At 51.6% G+C, this 13,465-nt stretch overlaps 1 protein-coding gene across 2 annotated transcripts in view; it reads left to right on the forward strand.

The window, feature by feature from the left end:
• Window positions 1-13,465, forward strand: part of SYNE3 (spectrin repeat containing nuclear envelope family member 3) — a 99,529-nt gene that overhangs the window by 52,256 nt on the left and 33,808 nt on the right. For both annotated transcript variants that reach the window (XM_087447983.1, XM_087447984.1), the window contains exons 5-8: window positions 4,113-4,274; window positions 5,908-6,255; window positions 10,201-10,337; window positions 11,579-11,753. In XM_087447983.1, coding sequence (XP_087304109.1) covers window positions 4,113-4,274; window positions 5,908-6,255; window positions 10,201-10,337; window positions 11,579-11,753 — 822 coding nt within the window. The remainder of the gene's footprint in view (window positions 1-4,112; window positions 4,275-5,907; window positions 6,256-10,200; window positions 10,338-11,578; window positions 11,754-13,465) is intronic.

Consider the following 13,465-nt stretch of genomic DNA (forward strand, 5'->3'; position numbering starts at 1 on the left):
GTAGGATATTGTCTTAGTCAGCTCAGGCTGACATAACAGAATACCACAGACTGGGTGGCTGAACAGCAGGAATTTATTTCTCACGGTTCTGGAGGCTGGAAGTCTGAAGTCAAGGTGCCAGCAGATTGGGTCCCCAGTCAGGGGCCTGTTCTTGGATGCCTTCTCCCTGTGTCCTCATGTGGCAGAGAGAGAGGGACTGCAGGCTCTCTGGGGTCTCTTCTTATAAGGGCACTGATCCCATCATGAGGGCCCCACCCTCGTGACCTCATCTAACCCCACTTACCTCCCAAAGGCCCCACCTCCAAATACCTTCACACCGAGGGTTAGGGCTTCCACATATGAATCTGGGGAGGACACAATTCAGTCCATAGCAGATACTGTATGTATTAATTAATTATGTTGACTTGCACCAATGAGAGCCCATTTCAACACATCTCATGCTGGTTAATAGGCCATTATTTCACCTCTGAAAATCCGTTTTTGACTTCCAGTACGTTAATTAGCAAAGCCTCTGGTTGGTGGGGACAGAACCACAAAAGCACCGTGGGGGCCACCTCGGGACTGTGGCCTTTGTGACCACCCCATGGAGGGAGATTCTGAACTGGGACAACTGGCCAAACCCAGGAGTGAGCGACCGCACGCTGTCAGCCCAGCGCGTTTGCAAGTCAACAATGGACAGAGCAGGCTGGTTGCCAGGAGCGTCCTGCTCGTTTATTTTGTCTGAGTGTTTTTAATCCAGGGATTCTGTTTTCTGAAGGGCCAGGCAATAGTAGCGTCCTCCTCCTCCCTCCTGCCCAGGACGGCCCTCAGAGGAGGCGGGCTTGTCTGGCCTCTGGGCTGTGAATCAAAGCGGTTCGTGCAGCCCATTGCAGGGGCATAAATCCACGCTGCCCTTGTTAATTGGTTGGGTTCTGACATTCCTGACAACTCTGCCGGCCACAGATGTTTTAATTGTTTGGTCTAACGAGAGAAGGTTGAGCACTCTCCCATTCGTCACCCCGTCATCCTCCCGCCGTGGCCGGCCCGGCAGCCGCTGAATTGTGCTCTGTGATCTCATTATGCCTGGCACTGAGCTCATCTGGATGCCTGCCCTGCTCGGCCGCCTTCCCCTCCGAGTGCCTGCTCACTGTCACAGGGGCTTTTATTTACTCTGGATTTCCCCAAGTGCCAGCACCTCATCGCTCACACACACACACGCACACACACACGGAGCACCAGCCGGCACTTTCGTTGGAGAGTTTGCTTCGCTGTAACGTTTGTCACCATCAGCGTCAACCAGGGGCCCAGCATTTATTCTCTGCTTGTTATTCCTGACCCAGTTTCATAAATGAGACTTTCCTATGGATGGAGGAAGGTCTGGGAGGGTTTTGATGAATGCAAATAATCGTGCAGAAAGGGGGAGCCTGCAAGGGAAACACCAAGGTGCCGGTCACCGTCCCTTGGTCCACTTTTGGAATTCAAGCATCTCCGTGTATTTCCATCTGCCGTGCGTTGCCGTTGAAGCTCCCCTACGTGTGAGGCTTCTCCGCCCTTCTCTGAAGGACTTGGTCCTTTGCCTTGCTTTCCCCATCTCTAAAATGGGGATATTTTCTTCTACTTGCAATGGTTGTGGCAGAGGTTTAAATAAATTAGTATTTCTAGCTTGGGTGAGGAGCTTCTCAAAGAGAGGGGAAGGCGTATACAAATAGCCAGGGAAGGTTTCAAATCCACATGTCTGTCCACACTTCCCCATAGAGAACTTTTGACGTAGCTTCGTGGGTGGTTGGGCCCTCCTGGACGTGGCCTGTCTCCATGGCTGACAGCTGAAGTCAGCAAACTACGGCCCTCAGGCCAAATCAGCCCACCTCCTGACTTTGTATGACCTGTGAGCTAAGGATGCTTAATACATTTTTATAACAATGCTTAATCCATTAATGTAAAATGAATCATTTTACGTTTTTTCATGACGGGGGGAAATAAAAAGCAGAATATTTCATGACATGAAAATGACATGAAATTCAAATTTCAGTATCTGTAATTAAAGTTTGTTTTTTTGTGTGTGTGTGTGTGTGTGTGTGAGGAAGATCAGCCCTGAGCTAACATCCGTGCTAATCCTCCTCTTTTTGCTGAGGAAGACCAGCCCTGAGCTAACATCTATTGCCAATCCTCCTCCTTCCCCCCCCCGCCAAAGCCCCAGTAGATAGTTGTATGTCATAGTTGCACATCCTTTTAGTTGCTGTATGTGGGACGCGGCCTCAGCATGGCCGGACAAGCAGTGCGTCGGTGCGCGCCCGGGATCTGAACCCCGGGCTGCCAGTAGCGGAGCGCGCGCACTTAACCACTAAGCCATGGGGCCAGTCCCCGTAATTAAAGTTTTGTGGGAATACGACCGTTCTTTTAGGGGCTTGCCCATGGCTGCTTGTGCACCACGACCTGCTAACACGTAAGTGGTTGAGCAGTCGCAACAGAAACCATCCCACGGGGAAAGCCAAAAACATCCACTATCTGACAGCAACAGTGGGCCACCCCCCGTCTAGAGCATTGGTTTTGGGGTCTGACTCTTGCCCTTTAAATCTCGTCTGCAGGGCTCTGCAAGAGTCCTGTGACCTCCCAACTCTGGTTTGGAGTTTGCAGATGGGAGGGTTCTGTGATTGTTGTGAAGATTAAGTAAGATAACGCTTGTCAAGTTCCAGGCACATGGTAGGTGCTTATTAAATGGAAGCTGCTTCTTCCCCTTTTCTTAACTCTCCTTGAAAATTTGCCTCCGCTAGCAGATCCTCCACGTTTATTCTTCCTGCCATTCAGGAAGGTTCATTCACAGCTGCCCTGAGCCGGACCTGGGAGACAAATCAACAAGCTTGCCCTTAGGGAGCGCTTGGTCCCCCCCCCCTCACCCGGGGGTGACAGTGCAGTAGACAAGCTGTGAGAGAACCACAATGCAGAGAGCAGGCCGTTAATTCAGCCAGGGGCAGTGGGCAAATCCTCAGAGAAGGAAGGTGCGGCCTGGAGGTTGGCACTGCCAGGTGGGCACACGCCCGCTCAGTTGGGTGTGACAATAAATGATGGCTCGCAGTTACTAAGTACTTACTAGCTGCCGGGTGCTATTCTGGGTTGTGCGAGCTCTGAGTCATTTAACCCCACTGCACCCCGGTGAGGCAGTACCGTTATTAACCACACGGCACAGATGAGGAGATCGGCACAGAGGGGTTAATTACGTGCTCGAGGCAGAGCAGGGTTTAAGTCACAGGCAGCGGGCTCCCAAGCCCAGGGTCTCAACCACTGGGTCACAGAGCCGCATCGTGGGGTCCCACCCTTGACTGCCAGGCTGAGGAGTGGAGGAGTTGAAAGAGATGGTGCTGTGATCGGGGTGTGTTTTGAAAAACAGAGTCTCTAGGCACACAGTAGGTCTTATAGCAGGGAAACTGTTCTTTCCGCAGATGTCAGCCACCCTCGGGACACCATTTTGTCCATGTGGTTAGAACTTCAGTAGATTGCCTGAAGATAGAGAGGATTCACCCCATGCAGGCAACATCGCTGCACTCATGAGGAGAGGGGGCAGCCGGCTCTTTGCATCCCCTGTAGACACCATTGTGATGGAGCAGAAATGCGTCCACCAGCCTTTCCTCCTGGGTTTGGATCTTGGTGCTCTCCTAGCCAGGTGACCTTGGCCAAGTCATTTCACCTCTGTGCCTCGGTTTCATTGTGTGTCAAACTGGGATGATAATGGTGCCACCTGGTGGGGTGGTCAGGTGAGTTCAATGAGATGATAATGTGCGTAAAGTTCTTAGAACTGCGCTGGCACCTTGGTGAGCGCTCAGATGATAGTGGTGCGTACCAATAGTTGTTGTTACCATGCCTATCTTGAGTGCCGTTCCTAGGACATGGCAGGAAGGAAAGCCAGCTGGATAGTGGACAGGCCCAATGCTGACGTGCTTTTGTCTCCGAAGCCAAGAAACTCTTGGCTTATTACTAATAAGGTAGAGAAGAGCATCTGGGATCTCTTTGTCTCCAGCAGAAGGGCTGAGGGTTGGTTGCATCTCCCCACCCCCAACATACACAACCTGCAGACCTTGAAGGCCAGGGCAGCCCAGGCTGGGACCCTCGTGGTTAGTGACTTTCTTCCCCTACCACAGGACAGGGTGGACCTGCTTGAGCAGGTGACCCGGGAGCATGAGCATTTCCAGGCAAGCGTGGATGAGTTCCAGCTGTGGCTGAAGGCCGTGGTGGAGAAGGTGGGCGGCTGCCTGGGGCAGAACTGCAAGCTGCCCACCCAGCACCGTCTCTCCGCGCTGCAGGTAACCCCCGGCCGTGTCTCCATCGGGGGTCCACTGAGGGAGCACTCACATGGGGAGGGTTCTATGTTGCAGTTTATTTAATGGGATAGTCCTGGGTCACAGGAGATATAAACATCCACGCACACATCCCCATGTGAGGAGACGCATGGAATCAAGGGGCAAGTGTTTGGGGCCTCAGCTACTTCACGGAAATCTCTGGGCCAGCAGGACATTTGGAAACCCAAGGCCACAGCAGCATGGTCTAGACCAGTGGTTCTCAAATGGGGGACATTTGGCCATGTCTGGGGACATTTTTGGTTGTCACAACTAGGGGAGGGGATGCTACTGGCATCCGGTAGGTGGAGGCCAGGGATGCTGCTAAACATCCTACAATGCGCAGGATCGCCCCCCAACAAAGAATGGTCTGGCCTCAAATGTCCGTTGTGCGGAGAGTAAGGAGCCCTGGTGTGGGCATCAGGCCTGCCATCGGGAGAAGCCGGGTCCACTCTGGCCTTCCTGACTTGCTGTGACCTTGAATGAGCTTCTGACTCTCTCTGTAAAGTGAATGGGTAGATCATCTTCAATAATTCAAAGACCACTTTATAATTTTTGCCACAGCTATACAGAACCTGTGCCATTTATTTAATATTTGTATTTAAATTGACTCACTTTTAAAGAAACTGACAGTGACCAAAAAACATCTCATATGACTTCTGTAAGAATGTTCACAGTGACCTTATTCATAATAGCTCCAAACTGAACACGACTCAGATTTTTATTAGTAGAACATTAGGTAAACACATTGTAGAACAGAACATACATACAAAGGAATATTACTCATAATAAAAAGGAATGAAGTACTGATATACACGACAACATGCAAGAATCTAAAAAACATGCTGAGTGAAAGAAGCCAGTTTCAAAAGAGAATACATTCTATGATTTCAAATATATGAAGTTCTAGAATCTTCTGGGATATTAGAAATGCTCTCTATTTTGATAACAGTGTGGACTACATGGGCATACATATTTCTCAAAACTCTTTGAAGTGTAACACTTATCTGTATATTTTACTCCATGTAAATTACACTTCCATAAAAAACTAAAAAAATACATTGAAGTCTTTTTCAATTAAAACAGATTTAAAGATGTTTATATAAGAACTTTAAAAAATTAAAAACCAATGTACATCTACTTAAAAAGAAAATGTATGTCATTGTCATAAATGGAAAACCAGTACCCATTCATAATTAGTAGATAACCATGCAACTAAATATAATGAAGCCAAATGGGGTCATGAGGTTCTATTTGGCTCTACGCTTTTGCCAGCTGAAGGCTGGGAGCCTCAGGCTGCCTTCTCTCTTTGTTAAAAAGGCAGATTCACAAATGTCAGAGAGAGTTAAGACAAAGAAGCACCCAACAGGGCTTTCTCCTTGTTGTAATCAAATGGCTGAAAAAGACGTGGGAAGGGAATTACGTTCTCATGCTTTGAGTCAATGTTGTTAAGGCAGACAGTCTACCCCTTGGAATGGCACCTCTGACTCGAACCCAGGAATCTAGGAATTAGTAGTTAGCACTACCTTCCCAGGAGCTCTGGAAAATGCAGCAAATGTTTTCTTTTTCCCCTTATGTTTTTTTTCCCTGTCCCCTTTAGGACATCACCAACGATTTTCCCAAGGGTGAGGAGTCTTTGAAGAGGCTGGAGGAGCAGGCTGTGGGGGTCATTCAGAATACCTCTCCTTTGGGTGCAGAGAAGATCACCAAAGAACTGGAGGAGATGTGGAAAGTTCTGGAGAAGCTGCGAGTCCTCTGGGAGGAGGAGGTGGGGCGGCTGCAGGACCTGCTGAAGTCCAAGGGGGCCCATGAGCAGCAGAGGAGGCAGCTGGAGGCCGAGCTGGGCGAGTTCAGGAAGGGCCTCCAGAGGCTGGCCGAGGAGGGCCTGGAGCCGCAGGCGAAGGCAGGGACTGAGGACGAGCTGGTAGCCCGCTGGAGACTCTACTCGGTAAGCAGAGTTTGGCTAAGCCATGGGCCAGTCCAGGTGCCCTGCGTGTCTTGGGGTGTCACCACTTGGAGCTCCTCTATGTGGTGGGAAAATCACGCTAAGCCTTAAGGACACTTAACTCTGGTTTTCCTGGATCTTGGTCGTGTAAGTTGGGTATTTGTACCCATTTTCCAGATAAGGAAACGAAGGCCTGGAGAGATTTTTTTTTTCCCCAGTGTCCCCAGGATCACCCAATGAGTCGGTGGATAAATAAGACATGAGGTGGATTGGCTCCAAGGTTGCCATTCCCTTGCCTGATGGTGGGACGTAGGATGGACTTCCTGAGCACAGAGCGGGGAGTGTTAGGTCGGGGGAGACCTCTTAGTGCAGAGACGATGAGGAATAAACACAATGGGGCTGCTGGGAAGGCCAAGCAGACGATGCCCATCCTGGGGAGGGTAGAAGGGATTGGACACCAGACATGGTGTCCAATCGGAGCACCCCCCCACCACCGTGTGCACACTCACAGGAAGTTTGACTTGTGGACAGAGAGATTTTTTTAATCTATTTATTTTTTCCCCCAAAGCCCCAGTAGATAGTTGTATGTCATAGCTGCACGTCCTTCTAGTTGCTGTATGTGGGATGCGGCCTCAGCATGGCCGGAGAAGTGGTGTGTTGGTACGTGCCCAGGATCCGAACCCGGGCCGCCAGTAGCGGAGCACGCGCACTTAACCGCTAAGCCATGGGGCTGGCCCAAGAGATTTTTAAAATAAGGATTAACACCCTCTCCCACTCCTATCTTTATTTATTAACTCAGTAGGTTAGCTCCATGTCAGTTCCATTGGGGGAAATCTCTAAACGAAAAGCCACCCCAGATCCCACCTCCGCTCCACGCTGTTATTCAGTATTTTTTCTTCCTTCTAATATTTGCCCATATGCAAAAATATTTTTGTGTAGGTAGAAAAAGCACACATACTCTTTAGGGCTCACTCAGCCTCGTAGAGACCAGATTCCCCGCAATGATCAACTTCATACAAAGGGAATTGTTTCCCTTTAGGATTGGCTGTCTCAGCACAAGGCAGAGCTGGTGTGGCGCAGTGGTTAAGGGTGGAGGCTTTCAGCTCAGACTGCCCGGGTTCGAGTCCTGGTTCCCCTTCTCACTGGACTGCTTTGGGAGAATTACTCTCATCTCAGTTAAATGTGAGATGGGAGGAGGATGTGAGATGGGAGGAGGACCTGCCTCACATGTTCCTTATGAACATGTGACAACAGAAAGTGCCTAGAATAGCACCTGCCAAGAAGTCAGAATGAGTTCCAGATGAGGGATAAGATCACACAGCCACTTGCCTGTGCCTGGCCAGGTTTCCGGAAGCCCTCCCCAAGGCAGGAAGCTGACTACCTCCCTACAGAGGCTCCCTCCCTCACCTGATTCCGGTGTGACCTCAATTATGATCAAGTGTGACTAACCGGAAATCAATGAAAGGGTATTTCAGGATTTATTACTAAAGACTTTCATTCTTAAACTAGCATTCATGTAGCTATGTTTGCACTTCTTATTGTGTGTTCTCTAGTAAGGAGCAGACACACCTGAGCTGCTCCAGCCCAGCCCTCTGGAGAGGCCGGGTGCCCGGGGACGAGGCCAAGAGTGTGGCTGCGAGGCAGCTGACCTGGTTTGGGCTGGGAGCACCCTTGGCCCAGCAGAGCAGGGGAAGGTAGACGGCAGTCATCCCAGCTTGCACCAAAAAAGAAATTTGGACTGTTTTCCCTCTTCTGAGAAGCAGGCACACTTCAGGGACACAGGTTGTGTCAGGGCCTCAGCTGAAAGAACCACTTGTAAAGGAGTTCTCAGTGAGGGAGGTGTTCGTCTTCAGCATCATCACAGTGAGGTCACTGTTCACCCAGCGTGTGCTACTCTGAGTGCTGTACAGCCCTACGCGGAGGGCACTGTCACCATCCCCCTTGTATAGATGGGGAAACTGAGGCGCTGGGAGACCTCCCCACGGTTGTGCAGCCTACAGCTGGAGGCAGGGCTTTGAACTTGAACCCAAGCAGTCTGACTCAAGAGTACATGCTTCTAGCCACTGGGCCAGCTCAGGCTCCCAGTTTTAGAAAATTAGCATAATGAGGAGACAGACCAGGAACGTGGGCATCGGTGCTTGTCTGGCTGTGACCACGGGCTGATCTCTCCACCTAGACCCTCCCCCACAGAGAGCAGGGGGCCGAGCATGATTTGTGACCTCCCTCTGCCGACCAGGGCAGGACCATTCATCCATTTCAGCACCCAAGGTTGAAATCGGAGTGGTTTTGTGCCTAAACCTGAGGTGGTCAGGAAACGCAGCTGCCTAGCAGGGCCCACCCTCCCGGGCACCCCAGGGAGTCCACAGACTAGAGATGACAGCATCATAGGTGCAGCTGCGGCATGGCATGGCTGGCAGGGCCCCTCTTATTTCACAAGGCAGGAAACCGCGTCCAGAGAGGGACAGTATTTAGCCAGGCTAATGCTGTGGGGCAGTGTCCTTCCCACTGTGGCTCCCTGGTCACTCTCTGCTCCTCCAGGACCCAGGGCCCTTGGCGTTTCTGCGACTTGCATGGCCTCAGATTGACTCTTGACCTTCCTGTGGTCTGGACAGGCCTTTTTCCCGAGGCAGCCCATAGTCCCGCTCTCCCTACAGACCCCTGCCCTGCCCTGCCCAGTCTCTGCTTGCCTGCAGGCCAGCCAGCCCTTCTGCGTGTGATGTGCGGACTTCTTCATGGATGGTTTGGAAACTGTCAGTTTTCACAAACCGATCGTGTCTTCATCTTCTATGAAAACATGTATAGATTTCATTACATTTCCTTAATAATTGAATATGGACAGGAATATTTTTGAGGATGGACAGGGCTGGCTGGGCAGATTCTACATCCTGCTGCCTACACAGTGGCCCCTCTTGCCCCTAGCCACTGCCTACAATCTCTATTTGAGCTTGCTCCCTTGAACTTAAGACTCTGGTCCCTGTTCACCGGTAACTCACTCGAGACTGAGCCTGATTGGAGCTGCCCCTGGTCCCTGTGAATGGAGCATCTGGGGGGAGCACAAGGCTGCCTCCCGGGGTGTGGGAGCAGCTGGGGAGGGGCATGGCTGGGCTCGTGCTCTGTACTCAGTGCCTTGTCAAGTGGGGTGGCCCCATTTTACCAACAAGGGAACGGCCCAATGTTGCACAGCTAGGAAGGAGTAGAGGTGGGTTTCCAGGCCAGCCTGTGTTGCGCCAAAGCCCGTGCACTTTCCACTTCCTCATCCTGCCTCCTCCCGAGCATGGGCCCATCAAGAGTCTAGGTCAAGGGGAAACGCCACACTTCCCAGGACAGCAGGAAAAGGCCTCGTCTGGAGTATCAGAATGCAGTCAAGTGGAGTGGTTCAGGAGTGCTCAGTGGAAATATCCTCTCCACCTGTTGATAACAATAACCGATTCACAGCACCTTCAGATCCTTGTTTCCTTTGGTGCTGACGAGGCAGGTTAAGAGCCGGCGGGCCTGGCTCTGATGTCAGGTCCACCGTTTACCGGCTCTGCAACTGTCAGAAAACTCTTGGCCAGAGTTTCCTTATATATAAAATGGGGACACAGAGACCTCCCTTCCAGGATCCTTGCAAGGCTGAACTGAGTGAGACACCCAGAGCGCTCAGCATCGTGTCAATGTTCCCTAGATGTTAGTAATTTGTATTATTAGGTGCTGGTACTTGTCATGACGATGCTGAGAGGTCGGTGATAATAAAGAGAAAACGTGCAGCTCCGGGAGAGTAACTGTTGTGTTCAGGGTCACGGAGCGGGAGGTGGGAGAGCAGGGGCTGAGCTCACTGGGGCCCCAGTCCCTGCCTCTGGGGACAGTGTTCTCCCAGGCTGGCCCACCTCCACTGGCCATGCTCATCCCCCTGCACACACACGTCCTGTCACAGAACCTCACCTGCAGGGGTTGTCTGTTGTGCTGCAGGCGACGCGGGCGACGCTGGTCACGGAGGAGCCCCGGGTTGACTGGCTGCAGGCCCAGCTGAAGGAGCTCATCACCTTCCCCCACGACCTGCAGCCGCTCTCCGACAGCGTCGTCGCTGCCATCCAGGAGTACCAGAGGTACCTGGGCAGGCTGAAGGCGGGCAGACTCGGGGTGCCTGAACCCCACTCTCCAGGGGCCTTCTTACCCCATCTAATGCATCTCCAGGAGGTGGGCTTGCTGTCTCTTGCAGCCTGCTAACTCTTGCACCTCCCAACAACTGGCTGTTACAGGGTCTCACTCGGCTCAGCACTGTCTCCTTTGACAGTGTTCTGTGTTTTGCTCCTGGAAAGAGGCCTGAACCTTGTTTTATTCCATGCTAAATGGCTCATTCACCCATTTCCATCAAGTCTCTTTATGCATCTTAGCACTGGGGACAGGTCCACCATGTAATGGCCCAAGGGGAGGGCTTTTCTAGACAAACACCATTCTCCTGCATTCTGATGGTGCAGACATAAGCATCTGAGCCCATCTCAGACCAGCCTCTACCTCCCCCTCGGCCCATGGGCTCAGGCATGGCAGGATCTCCAGTCTCCTAGCTCAGCAAAGACCAGTGGATCAAATATCTACCCGGTGTGGAACTGAGCACAGTGTAAAGTTGGAATCTGCAGCTATTTTTGCTACCGTAGCCTCAGAAGTGTTCTAAACACAACATAACTGTCCACGTATCCGTAGCGCCTCTCGTTCCTCTGCCTGATACAGGGGGTTCCTCCAGAATGAACTCATGGAGCTCCCCCCTTGCTGTGTCTCTCACCCCACAGTGTGCTCAGGCCTTACATCTGTACAATCAGAGCAGGGGCCTAGGTCCCCCCCGGGATGCTAAGGTGGTGGCGGGGCCTGAATTTCCTGTGCACAGAGCAAGCAGGGAGACAGCGGGGTGAGGGTCTCCCTCCAGTTTCTCGTGCTGAGGTTTCACGTGCTGGTATTTATGACTAGGTGCTGGATATTGCGTTCGAAAAATTATCTGGGCCTGGGATGATGGTCTCTTACTCAAGAAAGGATTTTGTTTGCTTCTGCTAGGTGCCTGGGGTGGGCTGTACCAGTCCAGGGGCTCTGTAATTCCTCTGCAAGGCTTGAGGTTCCCTGGGCTTAGAGCTGGGTGCAAGTCTGTCTGAGGAATGGCTTACTTCCAATGCACTTTTATCCAGAGGACTTAGACCTTTGAGGTCCCATAGACATTCCCAGCAGCCTGGGGTTCAGGAGAGAACTCCCCTGGGAGCAGTGCTCCCGGCTCCCCAGCTCCCTGGGGTCCGGGCAGAGGCCTCATTCCAAACTGACCCCACTCTCTCCTCTCTTGGTTTTCCCTCCACGGCCCCTGCAGCATGAAGGGGAAGAGCGCCAGGCTGCGCAATGCCACGGGGGCGGAGCTGTGGCAGCGTTTCCAGCGGCCCCTGCAGGACCTGCAGCTATGGAAAGCCCTGGCCCAGGGCCTCCTGGATGTCACCGCCAGCCTGCCAGACCTGCCCTCCATTCACACCTTCCTGCCCCAGATCGAGGTAACCGTGGTCCTGCCAGGAGGGGGCAGCCGGGGGAGGCCACCAGCCAAGCACGGCGTTTCAGCCGCTCTCACAGGGAAAGGCGTGTTCCTGGGTCCTCCAGATTTGTGAGTAGAGCTCACTGCACCATGTCTGGCACAGGAGTCCTGTGCACACAGGAAGTGTCAATACTTGTTCTCAGTGACAAAGGTCATCCTCAGTTCTAGGGTAGAAGGCGAAGCCTGGTGCCCGTGTGACCCCAGGACTCTGCACTGACCCTCGCACACCGCTTCTCTTCAGGACCCCACTGCAGGCGGTCCTCTGGTGGAGGTATGCACAGTTCTGAGATATAGCAGCATGTCAGGTCATTACCTTTACTGTGTATCAGTTAGCATGCATGTGACAAGAGGCAGAGAACCTGACCAGTGCTGGCTTAGGACACAGAGACCTTCACGTGGTCCCAGGCTGGCTTGATAGCTCAACAGTATCACCCAGGACCCAGGCTCTTTCCAGCTCTAAGCCATGTCTCCCTTCGTGGCCCCAAGATGGCTGCCACTGCTGCAAGCATGTATCCTCACATGAACAACTCTTCTGCAGGAAGGAACAGCATGGGGGCAAAAGAGAACTCTCCATCTGCCATTTCCAACAGGGAGGCAAATCCTCCTTCCCAGAAGCCTCAGCAGACTCCCCTGATGTCTCATTGGCCAGAGCAGGTCACATGACCGTCCTTGGACCAATCACTGGCTGAGGATAATGGGATTGCCATGACTGGCTTGTACTAATTATAGTCATAACCCTGGAACTGGGCACTTTGCCACCCAAACAAAGTCCTGGTTGTTTGGTGAGGAAGAAGGAGGAATGGCTGTTCGGTGAGCAGCTGACAGTGTCTCACAAACGCTTGTCAACGTGGTAGCTCTGATTTGCCTGTAAACAACGCCTTATGGTCTCGTGGAACTCTGAGGTCCGTAAAGTGCTTTCAGATCTACAGATCTTAGACACACAGAGTGGGAGGAGACACAAAAGAGTGCCAGGTGCAAGCCCCATCTTATATGAATTTTTCTTCTGAGTATAAAAGTCATGCCTATATGGAGAATGTAAAGATTTGTGAGGAAGGAAATAAAAAGCACTCGTACTCCCATAAGCCGCAGGACCATTGCTAACATGCTGAGGCATTTTCTCCATCATGTTTTCTGTCCAACTTGGGATTCCTGGGGGAATCATTAACCAGGTTGGCCCCTGCTCACCCCTGAGCACACGACCCCGCCACAGACCAGGGCCTGCATTTTAGAGTGTCTACACTCGTGATTTTCCACTTGGGGCTCACATTGGAACAATTTGTTTTCTCTCATTGTAGTTAAGCCATAGAGCATGGCCTTTCTTTCTGGGGGTTCTGTGCGCTCCCCACTGTGGTCCGAGGATGATGGTCCACCATCTTGAGAGTCTTTCGGGCTCCCCAAAGTGAATTCATGAGTGCCACAAATCTCAATTTTCGGTCTGACCATCCTGAATATACCCTTTATATCTGATGAAAATCCATCTAGCCATTTCCATGAGATATGATCACCAATAGGCAGAAGCTTAAATTAATTTATTGCAATTTTTGTTTTTGGAGTCGTGTTATATAGTTGTATATTCTGAGATTTTCAGTCGACATATATGAGTTTTTCTCAGCGTCATTTAAAATGCTTCCAAAAAGTCATCACTTTAAATGGCTGCGTAATATTCCATTCAGG

Source organism: Ceratotherium simum, chromosome 24 (genome assembly GCF_057802395.1).
Source record: "Ceratotherium simum simum isolate JZ-2026a chromosome 24, ASM5780239v1, whole genome shotgun sequence".
Taxonomy (NCBI): Eukaryota; Metazoa; Chordata; class Mammalia; order Perissodactyla; family Rhinocerotidae; genus Ceratotherium; species Ceratotherium simum.